At 41.6% G+C, this 25,559-nt stretch overlaps 1 protein-coding gene across 49 annotated transcripts in view; it reads left to right on the forward strand.

Annotated features, from left to right (window-relative positions):
* The window catches only part of LRRFIP1 (LRR binding FLII interacting protein 1), a 177,227-nt gene that overhangs the window by 98,666 nt on the left and 53,002 nt on the right, over positions 1-25,559 (forward strand). For 13 of the 49 annotated variants that reach the window (XR_010591662.1, XR_010591663.1, XR_006175448.2 and 10 more), the window contains exons 4-10: positions 2,434-2,481; positions 5,413-5,457; positions 5,977-6,027; positions 10,104-10,136; positions 12,821-12,865; positions 16,740-16,796; positions 20,582-20,644. The exons of 10 other annotated variants lie outside the window; for them this stretch is intronic. Coding sequence is in view for 36 of the 39 variants with exons in the window: in XM_065562201.1 (XP_065418273.1) it covers positions 2,434-2,481; positions 5,413-5,457; positions 5,977-6,027; positions 10,104-10,136; positions 12,821-12,865; positions 16,740-16,796; positions 20,582-20,644 (342 nt within the window). In the remaining 3 variants the exon portion in view is untranslated. The remainder of the gene's footprint in view (positions 1-2,433; positions 2,482-5,412; positions 5,458-5,976; positions 6,028-10,103; positions 10,137-12,820; positions 12,866-16,739; positions 16,797-20,581; positions 20,645-25,559) is intronic. 26 more of the 49 variants (XM_065562210.1, XM_065562176.1, XM_065562182.1 and 23 more) reach the window with 6 other exon arrangements.

Here is a 25,559-nt window from a genome sequence, read left to right on the forward strand (position 1 = left end):
ACAAAGGAGAACTGTAAAACTCCCTGGAGGTAAATTTGAGAAAAATTGAAATCTTCTATGGATATCTCCTTGTCCTTAATCACAAGACTGAATTCAGAAGCCCAAGTCACAAACAATAGGATTAAGTATGCAGAAAGCATGGTTCACAAAACCTTGAGGATATTGTTAATTTTATTTATAAAAGCTTCCTATGCAAACCCAATGGCTTGGGCTTTTTATTTTCATGGAATTTTTAGGTTTGAATTGCATCATTTAAATCAATCTGGTTACCAGACAAAATTCCAAGCAAATTGTTTTGGAGAAAATGTGCCTTTTTAATCCGTTTACCTGTCCTGAATATTACAAAGCAAAATGTATAAGTTTTGCCAAACAGGACTCTGCAGTTGTCTAAACCAGTGCATTTATTTACAGGATTGGGACCTTACATTATATTTCATTTTGGGGTAGGTTGTCGTATATATTACATTTCTACCTCAGCACGTGTGATGAGATGCATAAAGCTTGTAACCATGGTCAGTTACTGAAGAAAGCACAAGAAGAAGTACAAAAGAAATGTATTAAGCCCTATCTTGAAGTACACTTTGGATTCTTATTTCTTTCTGGCTAAGCAGTGTATGAGCATTGCAAGAGGTCCCTGAGCCCATGCTTAAATGCTTTGTGGAAAAGAGAAGCAATAACTTACGTGCCGAATTTTAAACATGCAAGTAAATTACCTTGCTGAATAAGAGTCGTCGTCTTTATGTTCCAGAATCATGATTGCATAGTGCTTTTAAACATATAAAGCACTAAATAAATGCTCTTATTTTTAATTATTTTAAAAATGTTTGATTTAAATGGCAGACACTGCTTTTGGAAGCTTATATTCTAATATTTTTCATATTTGTATAAGACCGCAGTAAGCATCCATCCACCCCTTCTCAATTGTTCCTCCAAGCCAATGATATCTATCAAGTTAATCATTCGGTTTTGTCTGCCCAGATTCTCCTAACTGAGCAGTCATTTTTATGATCTCCTTTGAAAAGCACTGCTTTTCTCTTTCTGGGGTGGGCCGGGGGGAGGGGAGAGGCTCAGATCACCCCCTTTGGTTTGAAGGCACAGTTAGTCGAGTTGTTTGTAATCTGACAGAATTAGACAAGGAAAGCCAACATATGTGTCTCTTTCACCAAGTTTTCTCATAAGCAGATTGTTTTAGGAAGTAAGGTGAATGAAACTGTTGCAATTGAGTTGATGCTAAACACTGAGTATACCATAAAGACTTCCAGTTCTTGAATGTTTAACTTAAATGTTATGAGATCTAAACAAAATAGGAAGCCATGCTTTTAAAAGCAATTCCCTGTCTCCCTCTCAAAGGCACTGCCAGCAATGCGGGTACAGGCAAAGATTAGATGTGGGCTTATTTACAATAATATGAATCTTTTGGAGGAGAATATTAGTCAAACAAATTGTTCTGATGTGCATTTTCCTCCTAAATAGGAAATACCTGTGCTGATATTACTCCTTGTTTACAGTGATTCTTCTTTATAGCAGTAATTCTTTAATTTTGTCATAACTTTCAAAAAGTTTGTCATACTATTTTGTGTTAAGTAGACTTTCATTAAAGCCCCAAAATAGAGCTTTTAATACAGTGTGTATATGGGAAGAAAAAAACTAAAATTATTTATTTACTGAACTCTAAAGCACTTCTTGTCTAATCCAATCACAAAATCAGTAGGGTTACTCCGGAGTTGTTATGCAAAGAAAATATGAACCAAGAAACTGAAGGCTTTCTTCCTGGAATGCATATGTGATATTTGGTACTGAGTGGGTGTGGGCTTTCCAGACCTTACCCTCCACCTTTTGTGGTTCTGCACATCCTAAACTGTACTGCAGGTTCCTTATAATATGAAACCTCTTGCCATTCATGATATTGTACCACTTTCATGATGATGGAAGTCGTGGAAAAGCCGATCACATTTTGAAAAAGCTCTTTTAAGAATTGTTCATTTTCGTAAGAGTACATGGAGATTAACTCTACGTTAATCACTTTGTCTTCCTTCCAAGCGTACAAATCCATGGTTTGCTGGAACTTTTCATCCTGAAAATGTTATGTTCAGATCCCTTGTAACAAGTGTTGACTGAACTGGGTCGGGAACCCAAGGCTCATTACACCCTTTCTCACTCCTTTCCCCACAGCTTTGCTTATGATTGGTTTAAAAACAACACAAAAGCTTTTCTTCCTCAGGCATGTGCTGCTTTTCACAGCGGTATGAAGGAGCTGAGTCACGCTCTGCAATTTGTAGCTTTGCACTGGCATGTTTGTCTAATCCTTGAGCGTGCATGTTTCAGTGTGAGAGCCGGACTGTGCAGCTCGGCAGAACCATGGCAATGCATGTCTCAAAGTTCAGTGCTTCTCTTTCTCCTCTAAATTCTGTTTTTTCCCTTTTCTGTCTATAGAAATATTATGGTCTGGATACAAAGTGGGGTGACATCGAGCAGTGGATGGTAGGCCTTGACCAACAAAGCTAAAAATAATTTTAACCTTAATCTTGTTCAGCTTACAATGTTTTTGAAATTCCGTGGGACAGGTATATTGCTATATTTGATGAATTAATTTCCAATCTTATAAGGACTGTTTTTGAACTCTGCATCTGGAGTATTGCTTATGTGTGTTTTTGTTTGTAGTAAGTTTGAAGGGTCTAATATATAGGATGTGATTATAGAAGCTGTTCTACTTCACAAAGCTCTGTTCCCAAATTGTTAAAAACTGATTGGAATTCAAACACATTACAACTATTGCTGGCATTAGCAATAGGATATACCTCTTTTTGGTCTGAATTTTTGTGATAGTTTGAGTTCTCAATGTCTAAGTTGAATAAATACTTAAAGCTTGGGTGGGTTGTAGCCAGGGACTTCCAGGCATCTTTGCATTGACCCTGTGATCTTCTTCAACCGTACCTTATACAGTGTAGTTAGAAGGGCAAACACCAACATGAATGTTCTTACATTACTCTTGTGATGCTCTCGCTCCCATCAGTTCTGAAATCTAACTTCCTAGCTTTCACTATGTAGTAAGCCATTGGGGACTGGTCCTGCTTTGAGCAGGGGGTGAACAAAATGACCTCCTGAGGTCCCTTCCAACCCTGATATTCTATGATTCTATGAAACATAGATTAGCCTCTCAAGAATATCCAACTGTTCGATGGTCATAACATAAGATTGAAATAGTTGCTAAAAATGGATTTCTTGATTTAAAAGCACACACACAAATTGGCTAAAGACTTGGGAAAAAATTGTTTTTTTTTTCTCCTGATAACTAAAATAGTTGCTAAAACAGACCAGATTTGGTTTCAAATGTATTTATTTCAGTTTTTAAAAAGAAATTATTCTTTGATCCTTAGTTTATAAAGCCATTCATTAGTTAGGGACTGGAGGTAGGGCTGTTGTTCCCAGGCTGGTCTTTTTTGGGTACCCCCTGACCTGGTAACATGAGTTAGTTTTTGGAAGTTGTTGGCTTGATTCTTGGAACCACGATCCCTTTCCCTTATCTCCCCAGCCACATACACACTTTCTTGGTTTACACTCCCACCATTGTCAAGGTGACTTACCATCCAGACAAGGTGAAGTTCCTCATTGAGTTTGAGGCCAAAAGGGACCACCAGATCATTTAGTCTGGTCTTCTGTGCATCACAGGCCACTAAACCCCACCCCCATTACCCTTGTGTTGAACCTACTGACCTGGATTAGATTCAAGTATTACAGTCCTCAGGAGACTAAACTATTGAGTGCCACAGGCGGAGAATAGAAGGGTCTGAGGTGAACCAGTACCTAAGGTCTTGGCAAATGCAGGGAATTGATTTAGTGTGTTATATCTAGAGGATCCCAGCAGGTGACCCCTACCCCATGCTGCAGAGAGGCAAAAACAAAACCAAGCTCCCTGTCTGTCTGACCTGGGGAAAATTCCTTCATCACCCTCAAAATGGTGATCAGTATGAGCATGTGAGCAAGACCCACCTGCCAAACCTGATGATATGCCCTTGAGAGCTCACAAGTCAGCCTTTGTCACTTCAAAACCTTGCATGCTCTACACAGAGAGATCGAGAGCTCGCTATCTAGTGCTGCCCAAATCCAGAGCTTAGTTTTATTGGGCAGAGCGCTAGCCACTGAATATTGAAGCTTGCTTGAAAACCAACAAATTTAAACTCGCCTCTGGCAAATATAGCTGTACAACACGCAAGTTTATTTTGCATTCCACTTTTTAGCCATTGCTAAATAGTGTTAAAACCATTTTGTTGAAATTTAATGCATTCTACCACATTGTCAGTGTTCAAAGTTCCCATACAAGGCAATGTCTAATATAGCCCAGTGATTGGAAGTAGGATACAGATTCTTTTAGCTTGTTAGCAAAGGTCATGTGTTTCAGTGAAACCCACATTAAAAGGTGATTGCCTTGTCATTTTTACAGGGTAGAGAATGCCATTCAAATTGAAGACGACTTCTTTCTGAGCGGGATATAGACTAGAAAGCTTTCTTTTAAAAAGAGCTGTAGCTACAGGCTCTCAGACCCATTAGGGTAGTAAATTTAACTTAATCAGTGCGTTTGCACTGTGAATGTCTAGGTACTAATAAGAGACAAGCAGAAACTTCTGTTGGTGAATGAGACAAGTTTTTGAGCTCTTCTTAGGGTTCCTGGGGAGCTCTAAAGCTTGTTTCCATAGGTGCCGACTCCATGGGTGCTCCAGGGCTGGAGCACCCATGGGGGGGGAAGGTGGGTGCAGAGCACCCACCAGCAACCCCCCTGTCAGTGCCTCCCCTCCCCCCAGTCCTCCCAGTGGCCCCTCTGATCAGCGCCTCCCAGTGCCTCCCACCTGCCACGGAAGGCAGGACGCTAGGGGGAATGGAGGCAGAAAGAGGCAGGGCGTGGGTGGGGCGGGAAGAGGCAGGGCAGGGGTGGGGTCTTGGGGAAGGGGTGGAGTAGAGGTGAGGCCTGGGACAGAGCTGGAGGGGAGCAACCCCCGGCACATTAGTAAGTTGACACGTATGCTTGTCTCTCTTTCACCAACAGAAGTTGGTCCAACTAAAAGATATTACCTCACCTACCTTGTCACGCTCATATCCTGGGATCAACATGGCTACAACTACACTAGGTACAAATAAAGAAAACAATGCCTATAACTTGCCATTGTATTTTAGAAATGTATAGTGGTGATGAATGGCCTGGGATGAAGGAAGGAGGACAGCTATAGGGAAATAGCAAGTTCAAATTCTTTTCCTCAGTTGGCATAGTGCATCATCTGTCATTATCAGATTAAACCTCGCTAAATCCAGCTTCCTTCTCAACACTGCTGAGGTTTCATTTTTTTCTTACTGAAGGCTTTGTTTTACTATTTCTGTCCTTTCAACATTTCCCTCTTACTTTCTCTGCTGCTTTGATAGGAAGACAGTGAGCGTTATTCTCGTAGATCCAGAAGAAATGCCTCGGTTAGTATTTTCTTTTGTGCCTTCTTCATACGTATTTACATACGTCACTTCCAGCACACTGGCAGTGTGTCTTTTAAAAACAAATGTATTTACTGTTAATTTGTTGCAACACTTCATGCCTCTCTGCAAAGAATTCTGGGGAGTTTTTGCAAATTAAAATCCAACTGCTTTGCACAAGAGAACAATGAACCTGTTTGTTTTGCATGAGCCAGGCATGGCACAAAGAGGAGTTGTACAAGCTCCTAATCTGGTCAGCCTGTAGGGGAATGCTTTAGAACTTCCTTTGGACCATTTTCAGGCAATACAATGTTTGACGTGGCTCTGTTATATTTACTCTCATGTTTGTCATCTAATATAAATGAAACATATGTACTGGGCAAGCCTTTTCTTAAGGAGTTTAGCACCAAATCTTTTCCTCCCTCTGGCTTCTGTTTCATTGATTCTATCGTTACTTGTTTCATTGCTTGTTATCTGTATTCTTTTAATTGTTTCTTGTCTCCTACACTTTCTCTTCAATAGGCTTCAGATGAAGATGAGCGCATGTCAGTGGGTAGCCGTGGAAGCCTGAGGGTTAGTAACTTGTACAATTAAGTGCATGAATTTTTTTTATTGATGTTGCTGTTCTCCCACATCTTGCAACAAGTTCCTCTGCACCCTTTCCAGAAAGAGCTCTGATAATTTTCTGTCTCCCAAGTTTTCTACATTGTAGCCTTCTACTTGAGGCCTACATTGAAGCCAACAGTTCCTTCATCCAAGGAGAACTGTATAGGTGTGTCAGTTTCATAGACATTAAATTGTAAATATGAATATAAGTAAAGCATTACATTCAGTAGAGATTGTTTTTCCTGCTGAATACTCTCTTCACTAATCACTGGGGGAGGTATTTAGTCAAGATGTGGGTCTACAGAATTTCCTCTTGCATGGATCTTTTTAAGCTGTTCTAGTGTTAGTGACCATATGGAGCAATCTGAGAAATGATGCAGCATTCACTCGGTTGGGTGTTGGGGGGTTGAGGGGTCACAGTTTAGAAACTAAATGTAAATCACCTGATGGAAAGCACATCTGTTCATTGTTACTGTGATCCAGTATTAATCCTGTTCTTAGCTGGTCTTTTTAAATAGCTTGGGGATCCAGGTGACTTCTTCCTCAAAGCTGGCATTATTGAGAGGTTTGGAGTCTGTCTCCTCCCAGAAATGAGACTGGGCACTAAGGAAGGATCACTTGTGCACGTGTAGTGAGCACAGGAGCTCACATAGGTTTAATCTAGATGAGATAAATTCACCCTTTAACAGTAACATCTTCCTAGTACATCTGAAAAACACTGTCATGTACAAAATAGTGCAACCAGTCTATATGTATATGAATCAAACTGCTTCACTCTGTACCATTCCAGTGTGCACCATTTTAATTCCAGTGTGGACCGAACTAGCTCTCATCATAGCGCACATGGTTGAGACAGTCCTGCTACTGTCCCATGGTGCACTGATTGTCTTTTGAAAACGCTTAAAATTCTGGAGCCTATGGGATGGGTACTCTGAGGCCATGCAGTTGAAACGGTCTAGAGCAGTACTGGTACTGACGTAGGGCAATACTGCAACAGTTTGGAACATGAATTAGCATGGCTAGAGTGGGCACATAGAAGCATTTGTGCCTAAACCAGTTCTGTTCTTCTGGTTCTATTAGGAATAATTGTTTTCTAATGCAGACAGAGTTTTAATGCAGTTAACGATAGCATTAGTTTACCTCTTTAAGATTGATATAGATCACTGGTTCTCAACCAGGGGCCTGGGGGCCCGCAAGCAAGTTTCAGGGAGTCTGCCAAGCATGGCTGGCGTTAGACTCGCTAGGGCCCAGGGCAGAAAGCTGAAGCCCCATCACGCAGGACTGCAGCCTGGGGCCCCAAGCCCCACCACCCGGAGCTGAACCCAAAGCCTGAGCAACTTGTGACGTTGGGCCCCAGGCCACTGCCCTGCTTCTTACCCCTTAACGCCAGAGAAAAACCAGTTGTGGTACAGGAGAGCCGTGGAGTTTTATAGCATGTTGCGGGGGAGCCTCAGGGCAAAAAAGGTTGAGAACCCCTGATATATATCAGACAAATTAAGATTATATATTTTAAAGAATGATCCAGATCCTTAATGCTAGCTTTTACCATTTGCAGGGAGGTTTCATGCAGCTCTTGGAAGATCTTGTAATTAACTAGCCAACTAAGAGTTAATATTTTTTTTCTTTCTGAAGGAATATCCCCCAAGAAACTATTGAATGGAATGGTCTTATTTCCCCCTAAATAGTTTTATATTCATATGTATAATACCACTGGGGAAACAAATTGAATGAGTTATTGCTAATTAAATTTCCATCTTCTGGTGGACATACAGTATATCTTGTACTATGAGTCTCATTCCCTTTTTGTGTGACATCTATATATTATTCATTATATGGCATTGGTTTTACTGTAACATTCCCACCTCCTGAAATTGGGGATTAATTTAATTTGCCCAAATAGTATAACTAGAATGTGCTTGATACCTTTGTGACCTTGAATTCTTTATTTCACTAACAAGAAAGCAATAATTGATGGGTTTTCCGCAATGATGAGGAAAAGGTTAAGAAATATGAACATTAAAATAGATTTTAGTTGAATTAAACTTTAATAAAATTGTTCATGGAACTGATTTAGGAAAAAATGCTTTCATTCCTAGAGCACTTGAGGTTTCAGTTTAGTTTGTTCTGGGCAATTTTCAATTAAACTGCTTATCCAGTCCTGACTATAACTGTATTTTCATGGCCTGCAAGGAAATTAATGACTGAAATACCCTCTCCAAAATCCTCATGAATAAGGGTCCCTATTAGACCTTAATATACTTTATTCTGATGGTCATTGGTAATTAAAATTTGCATTTCACTAAACAGGCTGCACTTCCTCACCCAAAAGAAATGTCTGATTCCTAATCTCTCTGGAGTGTAAGTAAGCATCCCTAAGATCCAACAGTATTCCCAGGCTACTAACCATACAGTTTGAAGAGCCAGATCTTTAGTCAGTGACTAGCAGCAGCTGAAGATCTAGCTCATAAATATTTATTAGTGATGTTTGTGAGCAATGTCCTTGTTTGATAGAAAACTTGGTCTAATGGAGTCTTGTGGAAGAAACTTTATGCCGTAATATCCCTAATGTATTGCACCTAATTTCCTGTATTACTGTTAAAAGGGGAGCCTTCCTCAATGAATGATCATAAATCCAAATATTTGAGTTTTACACACACCGAGGGAGGTTTGACCCCTAAATTTTAAGACTTGAAGAATGAGAAACCCTTGAGATTTCCTGCCCTGACCCTGAGGCAATTGTGACTTCAGGCCAAGAAAAGCAGGATGTAGATATATTAGCTCATTAGTCTGAATCAAAATCTGTCCCTTAATAGACTTGGTTTAATGCACATGATTTTATTCACATTGAAACAAAATACAACTAATTATGTTCTTAGCATTGATACATGGCTCACAACTGCTTAACAAGATAGAATTGTGAATATGCTTTAAGTGGTTTGTGTAGACATTTAGTTATGCTTCTGTTGACTTCTTTCAGGGGTCTTTGGTTTGGCTTTTTTATGTATGTATAAAAGTGAAACGAAAACCTGAGCTCCTAGGATCTGAGTTCAGGGTTCTCTGCTTCTTTTGCTAAGCCTAGTTAACATAAAGAACACTTTAGAAACAAGGAAACTATATCTTGTCTCTATTTAAGAGTTTGTAAAACTAGATCAGATTCACAGAGAAATCTGAATTCTGGTCTTTGTCAGTAAGTAAAGGTGGAATTTGTTTGAAAACCTTTTGTTTCAAAGTTTACTTGTTATAGAAATCTTCATATTTGGATTTTGTATTATGGAAACCTTCATATTTGGATTTGGTGTTAAAGAGATTTTTTAATTTCTCACGAAAAGAAGCTGTTTTTCTTCCTGTAAAAGTTCCTTGAAATATCTGTATGGGCACTCTTGGAACACCATACAAGATATGTAGAATTTACAAATTTTCTCTTGGACGGTTGGTTCTTTCTCTTTTGGACAGGAAGTTTCCAAACAGTGGAGCAATGTCAGAACAATTATTACCATGTGAAACCTCCCAGTCCTCCAAATCAGCAATTTCTTTCTCACAGAGTTTTCGCCTGGAATGTTCTCCTCTAAGAGTGTTTTACTGTGGTTTGTTCTGAGACTGATGAAAACTGCCTGAGGAACCTACCTTATTATTCTGGAAGCCCCATAGGCTTGCTTTACCCTTAAGTGATTTTTGTTGCAGAAAAACTTAAAATATCATCTTCTGGTTTTTTTAAGACACATGACCCTGGTTTCAGTCTTCTTCCACTGCAAATTCTCTTCAGTTTTCCCTAATAATTTCACAATGGGCCAAGTCCCACATCCAAGATCCAACAAGGTGAAATATTGTTGCATTATTGCACAATAGTGATGCAGTGTACAAGGACTTGTCTCTGTTTCTCTCGTTACTCTGGTTGATGGTTGCTGAAGTTCCTGACTGGTGCTGTCATTGCTCAAAACCAAGGAATTTTACACTTTTACACCTCAGTACCTATGTCTTCCTGATTGCCATCTTTGGGTTTTTTGTATTCTGATGGTTTTTGTTTCCTCTCATGCTCTTGACAGTCTGACTTGGAGTATGCCAGCGCCTATCCAGTGGTGAGGATGGTCTGAAGTTAGTGTGTGATAGAAATTGTGGGGAAAAAATACTAACGCTTATTGCTATATCTGGTCAATAGTAGAGAAGGAGACCCAAAAAGGCAAATGATCATGATGGCAGTGTTATGGTCTCTGATGTGGATACCTGACTGCAAGGAATGAGACACATCCCACGGCTTCACTTAGCATTGTGACATTTGTCAGACTCAGCAAGGCAAAGGATTGAATAACAATCCTGGAGAATGAACTAACTCCCACCTAAAGGTGTCGTCCCTTCAGGGCTGCGTGGAGACGCTTGCATTGCCACTACTTACATTGTACCTGCTTGGAGGAGAGATGGTTTCGTTCTCCAGTGCTCTGTGTGGTAACCTTCACAAATACAAATCTCACTATTTTCAAAATGTGTGTTTAATTGAGACGTGAACAGCAAACTTTTTCCTCTTTACTCCTGAGGGCGTTCTGCGCCTAAAAATTCTGCGCACAATATTTACAATTCTGCAAGTTTTATTTGTCAACAAATAAATGCAGAGGCTCCAGCATGGCAGTGCAGAGCACAGGCCATTGGCTACACCCTGCAGCCTCCCCACCCCTGAGGCATGGAATCAGTGGTAAGGCTGCACCCGACCCTGACACAGCACAAGGCCTGGGCCTGCCCCAGAAACACTCTGGGTCCCTGCCCTTCTGCACCAAGTGTGGGTGGGCAGGCTGAACCAGGCAAGATCCAAGTGTGGAGGGGCTCAGTATGGGGGGGATCCAAGTGTGGGGTGAGTGGATTCTGTGTGGGACAATCTGGGTGCAGGCAGCTCAGTGGGGGGCCTAGGTGTGGGGGGATCTGGATGCACAGAGGCTCATTGGAGGGGTTCCAGGTGCAGGGGCAATGGGACACTGCAGGGGTTTCCAGGTGAAAGTGGTTGGGGAGGTCTGGTTGCTGGGGGAGTGGGGTCTGGGTGCAGCTAGTTGGGAGTCAGTGGTGTGGGGGTCTGGATGTGAGGGCTCAGGCTTGAGTGCAGGGAGTTCAGTCGGAGTGGTCTGGGTGCAAGTGTGGGGGTCCTGAGGCAGGGGGCCTGGGTACAGAGGGCTTCAGATGCAGAGGTTGAGGTTCAAGGAGATGGGGTTTGGGTATGGAGGGCAAAGGGGGGTTCTGAGTATACGGGGTGAGGCTCGGCAGGGGGGTCTGGGTATGGGAGATTAGGATGCATGGAGGTTGGGCAGATGGGGAGCAGATCCCTGTCCAGTGATCCCTCCCCCATAGCTGAGGAGTGATGGGGGCAGGAAGTAAGGGAGGATGCTGAGCTTCCTACAGCAGGGGGAGGTTTCTGAGGATGGGTCTGACACAGCCCCAGCCACTCCTTGTGGGGGAAGAGAAAGTCCCATCCTCTCCTGCCTCCAGCCCAGCTGGGACTAGCATCTGATCCCGGCTCAGGGTAGGAGTCACTGGCTGGGGTGTCCCCAGCCCTGTGGTGATTTACCTCTCCGCCGACTGTTCCGGGTGCTGAAACAATGTACCTGTGCAGCTAGGGAGTAGTGTGTGACTGCTCTTGCAGCTTCGCTTTGCTTACTTGTCAGTCATTTTTCTGCAGGGAAGCAAAGCTATTGCGGGGGACATGAATTCTGCACACGCGCAGTGGCGCAAAATTCCCCCCGGAGTACCTCTTGGATATTTTCCCCATTGTACAAAGAGCTGTCTTGGAAATCACTAAAATCTAGGTAGAAAAGCTGTTACCTATTAGAGTTGAATATTATATACAACTTTAATTTCTCATGTATTTCAAGCACCTTTTATTTTACATAACTAATTTCAAGTAGATCTGTTCTGGGAAACAGAAGATGAATAAATCTGCAGTACATTATATACCATGTCTGAATAGCCTTATCTTTGCTTGTGAAGATAAAATCAACATTCATAGTAACAGTATGTGTTAAAAATAATAATAAAAAAGGACCATAAGATTGGGATCCTTAAATCTGGATTTAGATCACACGACAATGTTAATACTACTCCCTTGTGACTCTGTTGTGACAGAGCATAGGGTCTTGCTGTGCCTCCATAAAAGGCAAAGTACAAGAAGATCTTTTTTAAAAGCTGCTGAATGAAGAGCAGTTCCACTTTATTTGAACTGAGCATCATTTCTACCTCCCTCTAGCTGGCTGTTGTGAATCGGTGCTTCAGGCCTCCACATCAGAATTTGAAAACAAGCTCTTGTGGCCAATTTCATTGAAGGCTGTATTTTTCTCTCCTTTTCTGCATTCCCTACCCCTATTTCAAATTAAGAATTTGTTCACCCAGTATATTCTATTTCCTTGGTCAGTGGCCTATATTCAGATACAGTTCTAACACTTACTATGCTAAGTTTTTTCATGGATCTATTGGTGTAGTATGTATATATGGCAGAAGGGTCTATTCATTGATTTAATCCAGCAGGCATGAATGGTTTTAACTGCAGCTATTAATGTTAGCTGCATGTTTATTATTCTTTAATCATTTAAAATCATAAACTAGTAATTTGAATCTGGTGTGATTGTTTTCTATATCCTCACTGAGTGTGTACATTGAAGCATGCTTTGTAGATTTGTAGGAATACAAGACTTGGTTTTTGCATGTAGATCTGCATGTAGTACAGGGGGAAGATAGAAATACAAGAATTCATTGATCTTTTCACTGGGTATTCTTACTCTTACTACAGGCTGGATTAGAGAATGAGAGGACCAAAAAGAAGAACTCCAAAGCAGTATGTATTTAGAGATTGTTTTCCTCTGAGAGGGCTATGTTGGGGCTGGAGAGAACTTGCAAAAATGTTGGCCATAGGGTTATGGCCAGATTGGGCCAAATAGTTTTCATTTATACTGAGAAATCAGCCTAATGCCAAGAATCTATTGTAGCTCTTTGTGGTTGTGGGTGCATAAAAGGCACTAGGTATCAGTTGCTTATTACAAAATGCAGTTCAGCCCAAATGATTATACAGCAGTACTGCTCAGAGGATTTTTTTCAAGATACTCTGTATCTTCATATATTACATTAGTTAGTAGAAAGATGTAGGGAAAAGATGGTAGCGGCTAGTGTGACTGGTAACTAAGGTTGTATTTTCCTCCATGAGGCAGGAGGAGGGAGAATGTCATTTAAAGTAGCAAACCAGTAAATGTAATGGGTCAACATTCAATTAACAAGCACATGTAAGTAGCTAATAATTGAACAATGCTTTAAGATTCTAAGACTGCTTCATTAAATAAAACAATTTTTACAGGCTATTTTTTAACACATTGGAGCTTTACACTGGAAAATTTTCAAATCTCAGAGTAGTCTGTGTTTAAAAAACAGTCCCCCATAAACATCCACAGAACTGACTTCTGAAACTTTTACTAAGGAAAAGGAGTTTGGTTGCTTTCAGGAATGCAGACTTGGTTTTGCTTAATGTAATGGGAAACTTTTAAGTGTAATTTAAGCAATGTTTGCAAACTGGGGAGGAGGTTATCAGATGTAAATGCCTGCACCAAACTAGGGACTACTTTTCTTGCTGAATTGATTTCATGCCAAAGACATTTCAATCACCTGTTTTTTTCCTAGAGAAGGTTATTGCAAAATCAATCTTTATGTAACTTCTATAGGGCCACCTACATGTAGGCTTTCTTTTGTCATCAATTGGAATATTGCATTTAGTATAAAATATGTTGCCAAATAATACAGTAAATACCCTGGAGGTGGAAATGTGACAAATATTTACTCATTTTGTCTGTCTGCCACAACTTTGTTCATAGTAACTCTCATGATGAATGCAACAGTTCAGGGCAACTGTCCCTGCATTTCCCCTCAGTGGTTCAGCAAGTGCACCAACTCTCATGTTTCAGCTCCCCAGCTGTTGCATTTCTGGGTGGAGAGCTGTATGTCTCTCCTTTCTGATCAGGGTATTCACAGGCTGCTGAGTTCCCTGCCTTCACTGTGTATTTCCCACGGTGCCTAAACAGACCTGTTTGCTGTCTCTTCAGAGACAGGAGAGTGACTGCTACAGATATAAATAACCACACAGTTCTTTCTAAGCAAGCCTACTTTATTCTTAAGATAAAAGCACTACAGAGAAAATATTTTAAAAACAAAAGAACTTTACACGGATGTTTATAAGCTTATCAGAGTCCCAACCCTACCATGGATTCTGGCAGGAGTTCTTCAACCCTCCACTCTAGGTAGGGTGACCAGATAGCAAGTGTGAAAAATTGGGACAGGGGTTGGGGGGTAATAGGTGCCTATATAAGACAAAGTTCTATACATCGAGACTGTCCCTATAAAATCAGGACACCTGTGGTTACAAGTTTATTACAGCTTCAGATCAGAACAGGCACCGGGTCTTATGTGGCCTCAGTAGGCCAAGTCCTTCCAATCCTTCCCTAAGGATTGTGACCCTCCATGGACCAGAGGTTCTGTCCGTTTGCTGCATCAGGAAGAAGGCCCTGGATCACTTTAAAACCAGGCTATTAATCCAAAAATCGTTTCTTGCTCTGTTGGTCCCTGGCAAATCCAGTTTGAACTAGTACATGCGGATCTCCCCAGAGGGATGGCTTCTAAGGTTGATAAAGGAAGAAATTCATTAGCATCCCTGTCCCTACTAGAGAGAGTACATACAGTGCCACAACATGTACACAATTGCATTTTAATACAGCGTACCCCAAGATATTAACCCTAATTCAGTAAGGTTTAATTTAATTCAACAAAGTGTATCGTAATTCCATATGGTTTGTTCACTAATTTACAGGATATTGTTAATCTCTCGTAATGCAGTCTAAAGTTAAGCATGTGCATAAATCTGTGTAGTATGAAGACCCTAATCACATCCACATTAATCAGGTTTTTCTCTGTGCATACACAAGTAGAAAGGCCAACAGAAAGCTGGAACACTTCAAAGATTTTGTTCACAGCAAATGGTCACGTTTTCTAGGAAATCCATGACTCAAAAAATAAAATAGCCTCCCCAATTGCTACGGTAATATCTTAGTCCACTGTACTGTATAAATTCAATTAACTATTAACAGCACTAGTGTTAACTAATGGATTTTTATTTCTATGCTGATATAGAAGATAGTCTGATTAAAAGTGAGTTTCTTTTGTTACATTTCATTGTACTTTGAAAGAAGCATTTTCAGTTTTTTTCACATACATTTCTTGGAGAGAATATGCAACATATATGTTGCCAGGGGACTGTTTGAAATGTGTAGTTTGTGATTAGAAATTCAATCATTGGTAATCCTGCTAGATGAATGCAAATGTTTAGGCACTGGTGCATATTGGCATAGATTTATTAAATGCTTTCATTACCAATTCTGTTTTTGAGGGGATTTATCATTTTAATTTGCTTCAGTCTGTAATTTGGCATACACATCTTCAGTCAGTATGCAGTTGCATTTTGTTTAAAAACAGATTCAGTTTGGTTTGTCCAATGTTCCTTTTAGTGATGCATTAAAAATACATAGAGAATATTTGTAATAAAAGTAAAACCTGTCAATAACAATTTTAGGCATTGAGAGAGACAAGGTGGGTGAGGTACCATAACTTTTTATTGGACCAACTTCTGTTGGTGGAAGGTACAAGCTTTTGAGCTACAGAGAGCTCTTCTGGTCTGGGCTTTTTGAGCTCTGTGTAGCTCAAAAGCTACCTGCAACCACCAGAAGTAGGTCCAATAAAATATATTATCTCACCTACCTTCTGTTTCTCTCATCTGTGACCAACATGACTACAACACTACTGTAAATTTTTTTTAGGGATTGTTAGTTTTCTGGCTATTATAATAGGGCCTCATAATGCTTTGCAAGTAGTAGAACTATCAGGGACACTGCGATTTTAATGGCTGTTAGCACAGGTGATCTTGGCTAGCAGATGACAGTACACATTTCATGGTGTCTGCATATTAAAAAGAGGACTAGCCCTGTGTTCTATGACGTAGTGGACTAACATTTGGGTCCTGAAGAGAACCATATCCATGTCAAGAGGGGAGATTGCTGAGAGGTGTGATGTTTGAGCATAGAGAGAGGTGAATCCAGGAGGTTTGGGCCAGATTCTGATCTTCCAATATCTGAAGGGCTGTGTAGAATCCTGGGATATGGCATATGGTCATGTCTGGATAGATGCATGAGGTAAATAAAAATGAGGGAAACCAAATGCAAGAGATGTTGTGCAGTATAATTTGTGTTTAGAAAGCTACATTAGTGTATTTAGTCTTCAATACCAATGTGAAACGAAGAGCTTAGGTAAGCAAGGAAATGATTTTCCCTTTCCCTTCAGTAGACTGAAGTGAAATCATCCTTTTTCACTTCCCAAGGAGTCTGAAAAGACTGAGACTTTTAAATACATTCTGCTGCTGTACTGTTTTTACGAAAATTTGAGGTGAAAACAGGGACATCTTTTGCTGGGTTACAGGTATTGCTGGCAGACAAAACTGTCAAGTGTTCGATGAGCTGTCTGAAGTCACAATGATCCCTGGGGAACCACAATGACTGTCCCTGGTGTATTTGTGGAAAAAGCACCATCTGTGGCTTAGCTCTGCATAAATGATGACTTTCCCTGAGATCTCTTTTGGTTTCATTTAAGTTTTTTTTCCTCTCATTTTTCTTTCATGACAGACCAATGGTTATGATGAAGACATGTATGGATCATCCCAGAGTAGAAAATCTAGCAGGGTTAGTAGAGAATTTCTAAAAAATCTGTCACTCAAGTTCATGGAATTAACAGGAAGCTTTTCCAGAAATTAACCGTCTCCTTTACTGAGGGCTTTTCCTAAAGCAAAATAGCAGATGCTCTTTTTTTGGTCCCTGCTTTGGAAGGCATTTTCCCCCGGACTTCCATATTACAACTGGTGCAGTTCGCTAGGCATCTGCTCCTAGTCCTACCGAGTCCATAAAAAACAAAACAAAAAAGTGAACCACAAGATTCACCAAGGGCAAGTCATGCCTGACCAAGCTAACTGCTTTCTATGATGAGATAGCTGGCTCTGTGGATATGGGGAAAGCGGTGGACGTGATATACCTTGACTTTAGCAGAGCTTTTGATTTGGTCTCCTACAGTATTCTTGCCAGCAAGTTAAAAAAGTATGGATTGGATGAATAGTCTATAAGGTGAATAGAAAGCTGGCTAGATCGTCAGGCTCAATGTCTAGTTGGCAGCGGTATCAAGCAGAGTGCCCCAGGAGTGAGTCCTGGAGCTGGTTTTGTTGAACATCTTCATTAATGATCTGGATGATGCGATGGATTGCACCCTCGGCAAGATCGCGGATAACACTAAGCTGAGGGGAGGGGTAGATACGCTGGAGGGTAGGGATAGGGTCCAGAGTGATCTAGACAAATTGGAGGATTGGGCCTAAAGAAATCTGATGAGGTTCAACAAGGAAAAGTGCAGAGTCCTGCACTTAGGATGGAAGAATCCCATGTACTGCTACAGGCTGGGGACTAACTAGCTAAGTAGCACTTCTGCAGAAAAGGACCTGAGGATTACATTGGACAAGAAGCTGGATATGAGTCAACAGTGTACCCTTGTTGCCAAGAAGGCTAACGGCATATTGGGCTGCATTAGTAGAAGCATTGCCAGCAGATCAAGCGAAGTGATTATTCCCCTTTATTTGGCCCTGGTGAGGCCACATCTGGAGTATTGCAGCTATTTTTGGGCCCCCACTACAGAAGGGATGTGGTCAAATTGGAGAGAGTCCAGCGGAGGGCAAAGAAAATGATTAGGGGGCTGGGGCACATGACTTATGAGGAGAGGCTGAGGGACTTTGGTCTGCAGAAGAGAAGAGTGAGGGGGGATTTGATAGCAGCCTTTAACTACCTGAAGGGGGGGTCCAAAGAGGATGGAGCTAGGCTGTTCTCAGTGGTGGCAGATAACAGAACAAGGAGCAGTGGTTGCAAGTTGCTGTGGGGGAGGTCTAGATTGGATATTAGGGAAAACTATTTCACTAGGAGGGTGGTGAAGCACTGGAATGGGTTACCTAGGGAGGTGGTGGAATCTCCATCCTCAGAGGTTTTTAAGGCCTGGCTTGACAAAGGCTTGGCTGGGATGATTTAATTGGGGTTGGTCCTGCTTAGAGCAGGGGGGTGGACTAGATGACATCCTGAGGTCTCTTCCAACCCTAATCTTCTATGATTTTACGATTCTAAGAGGCCGTAAGTGGGAAGGAAAAAGACTGGGCCTGAGAAAATTCAAGTAGGATTTGGGGGCCGGTAGCAGGGTGGCTACCCCGCTCCTGCTGGGAAGAGCTTAACACAGCCCTGGCAGAGAGCTGCAGCTCTAAAAACCCTGGCTGACTGGGGGAAGTGGCTGCAGCTGGGCCACGCCCCAATCAGGCTTCAGCAGGCCTATATAAGAGGCTGGGAGCCAGGAGCTCAGTAGAGTCTCTCTCTGCCTTCAGAGAGAGAAGGGCCTGGTTGCAGGGAGCTAGACAGGGTACCTGTAGTGGAGCAGGGCTGGGGAAAGGCTGAGGAGCTGGAAAGCCTCAGGCTGAGGCCTAGTGTTAGGCCAGGAGGTACTGGGGGTTGCAGAGGGCAGCCCAGAGAGAGGCCAAGGCAGCAGGCCCAAACCCAACCTTGCTTGTGATGAGTAGGCTGATACTGCAGTCTGCCCCAGAGAGTGGGGCTAGATGGTGACTGGCAGTAGCCTGATACTGAGGCGAGGAGGGGTTAGTGGGTGGGGGTTCCCCTGGGAGGGTGTGTGGGTACTGCCAGGGGGTCCTGGGAGGGACACGGGAGCCAAGAAGGAGAACGAGTCGGATCACCGGCCTGCAGAGGGCACTCCAGAGGCTGGTGAGCTAATTCCCTGGATGACCAGTAGAAGGCACCGCAGGGGTGAGTCCGGCCCTCTTACAGGGCCAGAATATAGTTCTTTGAAAACTAATTGGGTAAAAAAAAAAAAAAGTCAAGTTATGGCGAAAAATATTTTTGACAGTGGAAATCTAGCTTGGATTTGTGTTTCTGGTGCTCTTTCATGCATCCTTTATAGAGATTTGATTGCCATTGGAATGTGGGCATGAAATATCTAACAGAATCTGTACAATCAATTCACTTTTATAAGTTTCCCCAGTGTAAACATTTTTAAAACCCCGAGCCTAACATAGAAAGATTAGTTCATTTGTTAAATTGTGAACACCTAAAAGGGATGTATTCTATTCATCTCTATCTGAACATGGTGTTTTTCGTAAATACAACCATAAGACAACAGTTTTGCATACAAGCAAATGTCTGAACTTTCCATAGAGTTTTAAACTACATATCAAACAGTATTACTAAAGTATTTGTAAATATTGTTTCACAAACATAGTGTGACAACTAAGATACGAGGTGTGATTCAATGTGATGGTGATAACCCTGTTAGATGGAGCAGAAACATAGCCATTAAAACAGCTGAGGAGATAACTAAACACTCAATGTCAAAAGTTAGTGTATGCTTAACATCCCTTGGTTTGATTCTGTCAAAAATGAGGCTAATACTTAGATGATCCCAGCACGTTGCAGTCTTGTACCAGCCGAGAACAAGATGACTATAATGGTGGGGTCATGTCCAATGTGCAGAAGGTACACTTCTACGGATGGTTTACAGAGCTGAGGTTGAAGGAAGCATGAGGTCAGCCACAAAAGAGGTTGGAAGATGCAATTTTCAGGGATTTAAGAAGCCTAACCTCCCATACTGATTCTTCATGAAGGACGAAGTCTTGCAAGGAACCATTTGAGATGGAAGTCCATTCTGTGCATCACCACAGCTACATTATAGCCATGTGAATATGCTATTGTTTATTAAAAGTAGAAAATCTATGTTAAACAGTACGGCTGCACAATTAAGTCAGAAAAAAATAATTTAATCATTAATTAAGCCACTTTGTCCATGTATGGATCACTTGTGTTCAGTGGATTGCAGTTTTAGAACAAGTGCTCTAGACCAGGGGTCTCAAACATGTGGCCTGTGGAGTTATTTGGCAGCACTTTTTTTTTTTTTTTCTCCACCGGCAGTCGTCCCCCCCCCCCCCCGTCCCCCCAATGTGTCCCGATATTTTCTTCCTCTCATCTGGTCACCGTAGAAATGAGTAAGTGCAGTAGACTTCATGTAGCTACACCCATTATATGCCTAAGGAGGCATACAATGATCAGAACTTAAGACAACGAGCTATGTGGAGATATGCAGCAAGTCTCAATGGAAAAAAACATAAAATTGAAGATATACTGTAGTTGCGATAAATTGTAGCTGTGTACATTATGCCTGCCTTAAATTTGCAGTAATTAACTGAAATTGCAACAAAAAGACAACATGAACAAGGATATTTTTTGTTGTCTACATAGTTTAAGAAGTTTAAGTATTGCCAATCTCGCTGAACTGTTTGACAAAAGGAAACATTGTACAGTCTTTTCAGAGGACTTGTTGCTCTTTTGACTTGTGCCAGCATCTCTGATAAATGATGTTCTTGTTCTTTAATGACATACTCTAGAGCTCCAACTACAGCGGGGAGAGCAGAAAATCTACAAAGAAGTCATCCAGGGAGGAGAAGTCGGTTGGTTTCTATTTAAATATTTAAATGATTTCTGTGGAAACTGCAGGGTTTGTAGCATGGAGTTTTTTATGTAGCGCATGATTACAATCCCGTTATTCACTCCTTGATGTCTTCATTACTAACAGTAATTCAGTTTAATCACTATCTGAAGGGAGAGTAAGGTTTAGGGGAACAGTAACATAGTTGAGCTGTCTTTATAGAGCATAACAAACTCCATCTCCAACATTACTCCGTCTGTCTTGCTAGCATTCAGCTAATGTAATATGTACGCCAATATTGCAACTATATTTCTAAAATCACATTTTTAATTGCAACATGTAATATGTGGTATAGAGTGTAGTGATATTTAATTTCATACCTTGAGATTACATCAGTGCATCACAAAACGGTGAACCATTTAAACATGGACCATAGCTATTGTGATATCACTAGATGTGCTGATTTTGAAATCTCAATGGGTATGAAAGTAATTTGTTTCCCAGCTATAACTAAGCTCAGCGGAGAACTCCCAAACCCTGTCTCATGAAAACCTTTTTAGCTATCTTATCAGAAGAATTGTAGTTAAATTGGGAAGAGATGGATTTAAGCTTTTTCTATAGGATAAAGATTTATCCAACGATACAAACATCTCCATATCTAGTGATTTATCCATCGAGCTGCCTATATTCTCCAATGTCAGAGGTCTAAACAATATTGAAAATAAAGCATATGTCTTCATGTCACACTACCTCTGACATTGAACAAGTCACATAACTTCAACTCCCTCCTTTGTAAAATGGGAGTAATACTTACCTATCTCATAGGGACAGTGTGAGGATTAGTGAAGGTTTGCGAGGAAGCTTTAAAGATGGATATCACTGAAAAGTGATTATTACTGAGAATAGAGCGTCATGTATCTTGACTGAAGTATCATGAGGAGGAAGGGGGTTGTAACACAAGACCTTTGGGGTAGGGAAGAGAAGAAAGAGGAATAGTTTTCTAGGAACAAACATCCTCTCTTTTGATCATACCTGGGTCTCATTTTTGAGACTTGCATTACAGAAAGGCTTTGAAGGGGTCACTACAAATTCACTCTTTACTATGAGACTAGTTGCAGTGGTTTTGTATGCATACAGAACGGTCATCTTAAGTAAACAGCCTGTTGGGTAAGCAACTGTATTGTCACCCTTGTTTGTAAGTGGCCTACGGAACTCTGGTGAATTATGGAGGTTGCATCTATTCCTCTGTGCAGGATTTTTACCACCTTTCCCCTTTTGGATTGCTCCTGGCAACTGGTTGTAACTTCACACACAGTTAGTCATATTGTGTGGAAACAAGAAGAAAGATCTGCAAGAAGTCTTCGTAGTGACTGCACTTGCTTGGATCCATTAGCTTCTTCATAAGATGTACCTGTATCTCCCTTAGAACCATACAGATTTACATCCTACCCGTATGTTTAAAACAGAGAACAGGTTTTAACTTGCAAATGTGTTGTTTGTGCATGCAAAGCACCAAGCCGTTTAATTCTTAACATGACTTAACCATAATATTGTATGTTATTGTATGCTACAGTACAAGTATATAATACATCTCATTTTTCCTAAAGCTTTTGGGAAACTAATAGTCCTATTAAGTGTTGTAAACTGCCTTTCCACTACTTGAAGGCCTGGACCTGGCATGCCTTATTTGCCTGCTCTATCCCCAGATATTTATAAAAGACAACACAGACTGCTGGAGGTAAATCCTTGTGCTCTGCCAGAGGGTCGCCCCACCTCAAAAGCTGCCTAAAAGATATAAAACAACATTTGAGTGTTTGGAGTGAGTCTCACTTCATCTCTTGCAAGTCTTTACTAGAGTTTCCTACAGCTTCTGTCAGTATCACAGAGATCCTTCATCCATAGCCTACTTTAAAGATGGCTGTTGGTATTTTTCCCCGTGTCTGTCTAGAAATTACATTAAAATCACCCCATCTAACTAGTTGGGCCAGCCAGATGCAGAACTAAACAGATGCAAGCTAGCTACTGGAATTGAAGCTGCTGGAATGACACAAACGGAAGATGCTTCATTTGAGTGGCCTAGGCCTGCCCTTTTTTTTTTTTTGTGCTTCTCATTGTCGCACCTGATCTGACAGTGGGTAGTTCCCGCTTCTGTTAGCTATGGCATATCAGGAAAAAGGCTTGGATGCTCCACAGACCACTCAGGTGGTCTTCTGACACCCTTTATTTTTTTGCTCTATATTGTAGAGCACCCAGCCTTCCAAGTAACTCTTTGGGGTTAGAGTTTGGCAGGATTTTACTTCCTAGTTTTACTAGGTTTCTTGTTTAACTGAGTGGGAACAGGCCTTTTGTTAAATCTGGTTTGTTGCCGCCTATCTTGGTTCTCTATTCTACATTCTGCGGCTGTCAGGGTCTCTCCTGTTCTCAGCAGGGAAGGTTGGAGGTGCTGATAATCAGCCTAAATCCAGAAAAAGCAAATAATTTTGTCTTTATAAAAACTCACCTTCATCTTAATAAGAATTCCAAGCTGAAGAATGCAATCCCTTCTCTTCTCTCCTTTATCTCCCCCATTCCCCTTTGACTCCCAAGTCTGAAGCTATGGAAAAATAATTCTAGGAAAAGCTGTTGCTGGCAGATTTCGATCAGTGACCGCACAAAATAGTGTAGCTTGTTTGTTACTGAAATTTGTTCTAAAAATCTGAAATACGATCTATTTATGATTGCTAAATGAGAGGTGCCTCTGCTGTTTTGTATACATTGGTAATTCCTCTGCACAAGGACAAGACAAGGTGATAAATGGTATTAATAGATTTTTGGCTAGGCTTCAGAGTTTTTAAGCATTAAACTGGAGGATATAGTGGATGAGAGTAATATGCTCTTTCATGTGAGGTCAAATTTTCAAGTGTCTAAGTGCTTACGTGCCTGAGGGCTTGTCTATACTTAAAATGCCACAGCTACACCGCTGTAGTGCTTCAGCGTAGACGCTACCTATGCCAATGGGAGGGGTTGCCTATTGGTGTAGGTACTTCACCTCTGAGAGAGATGGTAGCTAGGTCAATTGAAAAAAATTTTCTGTCCACCGAGTGCGGTCTACTCTGGGGGTTAAGTCAGCTTAACTCCCGGGACCGAAGCCAAAGGCCAACCCTGCCGCCCGGGTCTGAAGCCGAAAGCTGAGGGCTTCAGCCCTGGGTGGTAGGGCTCAGGTTACAGCCCTCCTGCCCCCCACCCCCCGGCCCAAGACTAAAGCCTTTCAGGGTTGGTCCCCCGCCCAGGGCAGCAGGGCTTGGGCGGGCTCAGGCTTCGTTCCCCACTCCTGGGGTCGTGTAGTAATTTTTGTTGTCAGAAGAGGGTCTCGGTGCAATGAAGTTTGAGAACCACTGTCCTAATTTAAAAGAATTAATACGGAATTTGACAATTCTTTCACATTAAGCAGAGTTCTCGGGTTTTTCTTCCTGTTGAAACAGGGTTCCTACTACTGTGACCTTGGTTTTCGCAACAGTGGCTTTACTTCCAAATCCCAACCTTCTTCCCAAAATGGAAATAGGGTCTGTCGCTGTCTGTTTCCCTCTAACCTTGACTTTTTTTGTTTTGAGTTCACCTGGACAATACAACCTCCTGTATTCACACAAATAATGATAGGACCTTGGAGCGAAGTAATGACTCTTTTGTCGATCTGGTTGCCAGGAGTGTCTAGGTCTTGTGTTTTATTACAAATTTTCTTTGTACATTTTTCAATTTATGTCTGGAATGGGAAACAGAGATCTGTTTAAGACAGGTCATGATGTTGATCTGTGCCTCTCCTTTTCCTGCAATTGTTTTATTTTGCTTTTGACAGTTGTCATAAATTTCGTCTTGGAAAAGACTGCAAAATCCCCATTAAATATTAGTAGTTTATCTTAGATGAGACCACTTCTCTGCTCACCTTGCCAGTCTATTTCCTGTTGGCACATGTGAGATAAAGCTGCAACCCTCCCCCATCCCACTCTGTGTAATTTACAAGGCAAATGATTCCTGTACTAGTGCAAGAAAATCACTAAGCATAAAGCCTTAAAATGCTCTTGGAGGTTGAATTGTCCTCTCTGCATGCACGCAAAGTACAGTGTGTCTGGCAGGTTAAGGGTGCTGTTAATGTATATACAGCACCGTATTGTGCCTTGTGTAGTTTTGCTGTATCTGCACTCTGAACTTAACTCTCACCTCCTGGGAATGTGTATTACTAACAGTAATGTCTTTTGTGAATGCACCCCGTTTCTTTTATTTTATGGTATCAAGTCTTATAATGTATGCAAAATTGTCCATCCGGAGTCTGAATAATTAGATTTTGTCGCTTTCTGTTCAATAATAAAATAGGTCACAGACGGTTCAAAAGTGTCTTGAGTATTTTAAAAATCTACCCTCATAATTTTCCTGTCTCTGTAGGTATTGTACCAAAGTTACTTATGTTTTTGAATTGTTGGCTTTGACTGAAACCAGAATGGTCATAAGCTCTCCTTCTGACTGCTGTACATATAGGCAAGGCTAAGATTTTGTCATGGATATTTTTAGTAAAAGTCAGGGACAGGTCATGGGCAATAAAGAAAAATTCACGGAAGCCCGTGACCTGTCCCTGACTTTTACTAAAAATATCTCTGACAAAATGGGGAGCCTCTCGGTAGCAGTGGGGCCCGGCTGGGAGCTCCAGAGGCCCACACCACCCATGGGGGCTCAAAGTTCCAGGGTCCCCCTTTCCTCTCGGGTTGGAGCTGTGGGGTCCCACCCGATGGTTGGGGGCAGTGGGGTCCCCCTTGACACCTGAGATGGCCGGGAGCTGCTGGGCCCTGCCACCTCAGCAGGCGGGGGGGCCCTGCATTTCCTGGCCCCTGCTGGCGGCAGCGGGACCCTGCAGCTCCCAGCTGCGTGCGGGCTGAAGTCATGTTTTGGAAGGCACGGATTCTGTGACT

Source organism: Chrysemys picta, chromosome 11, assembly GCF_011386835.1.
Source record: "Chrysemys picta bellii isolate R12L10 chromosome 11, ASM1138683v2, whole genome shotgun sequence".
Taxonomy (NCBI): Eukaryota; Metazoa; Chordata; order Testudines; family Emydidae; genus Chrysemys; species Chrysemys picta.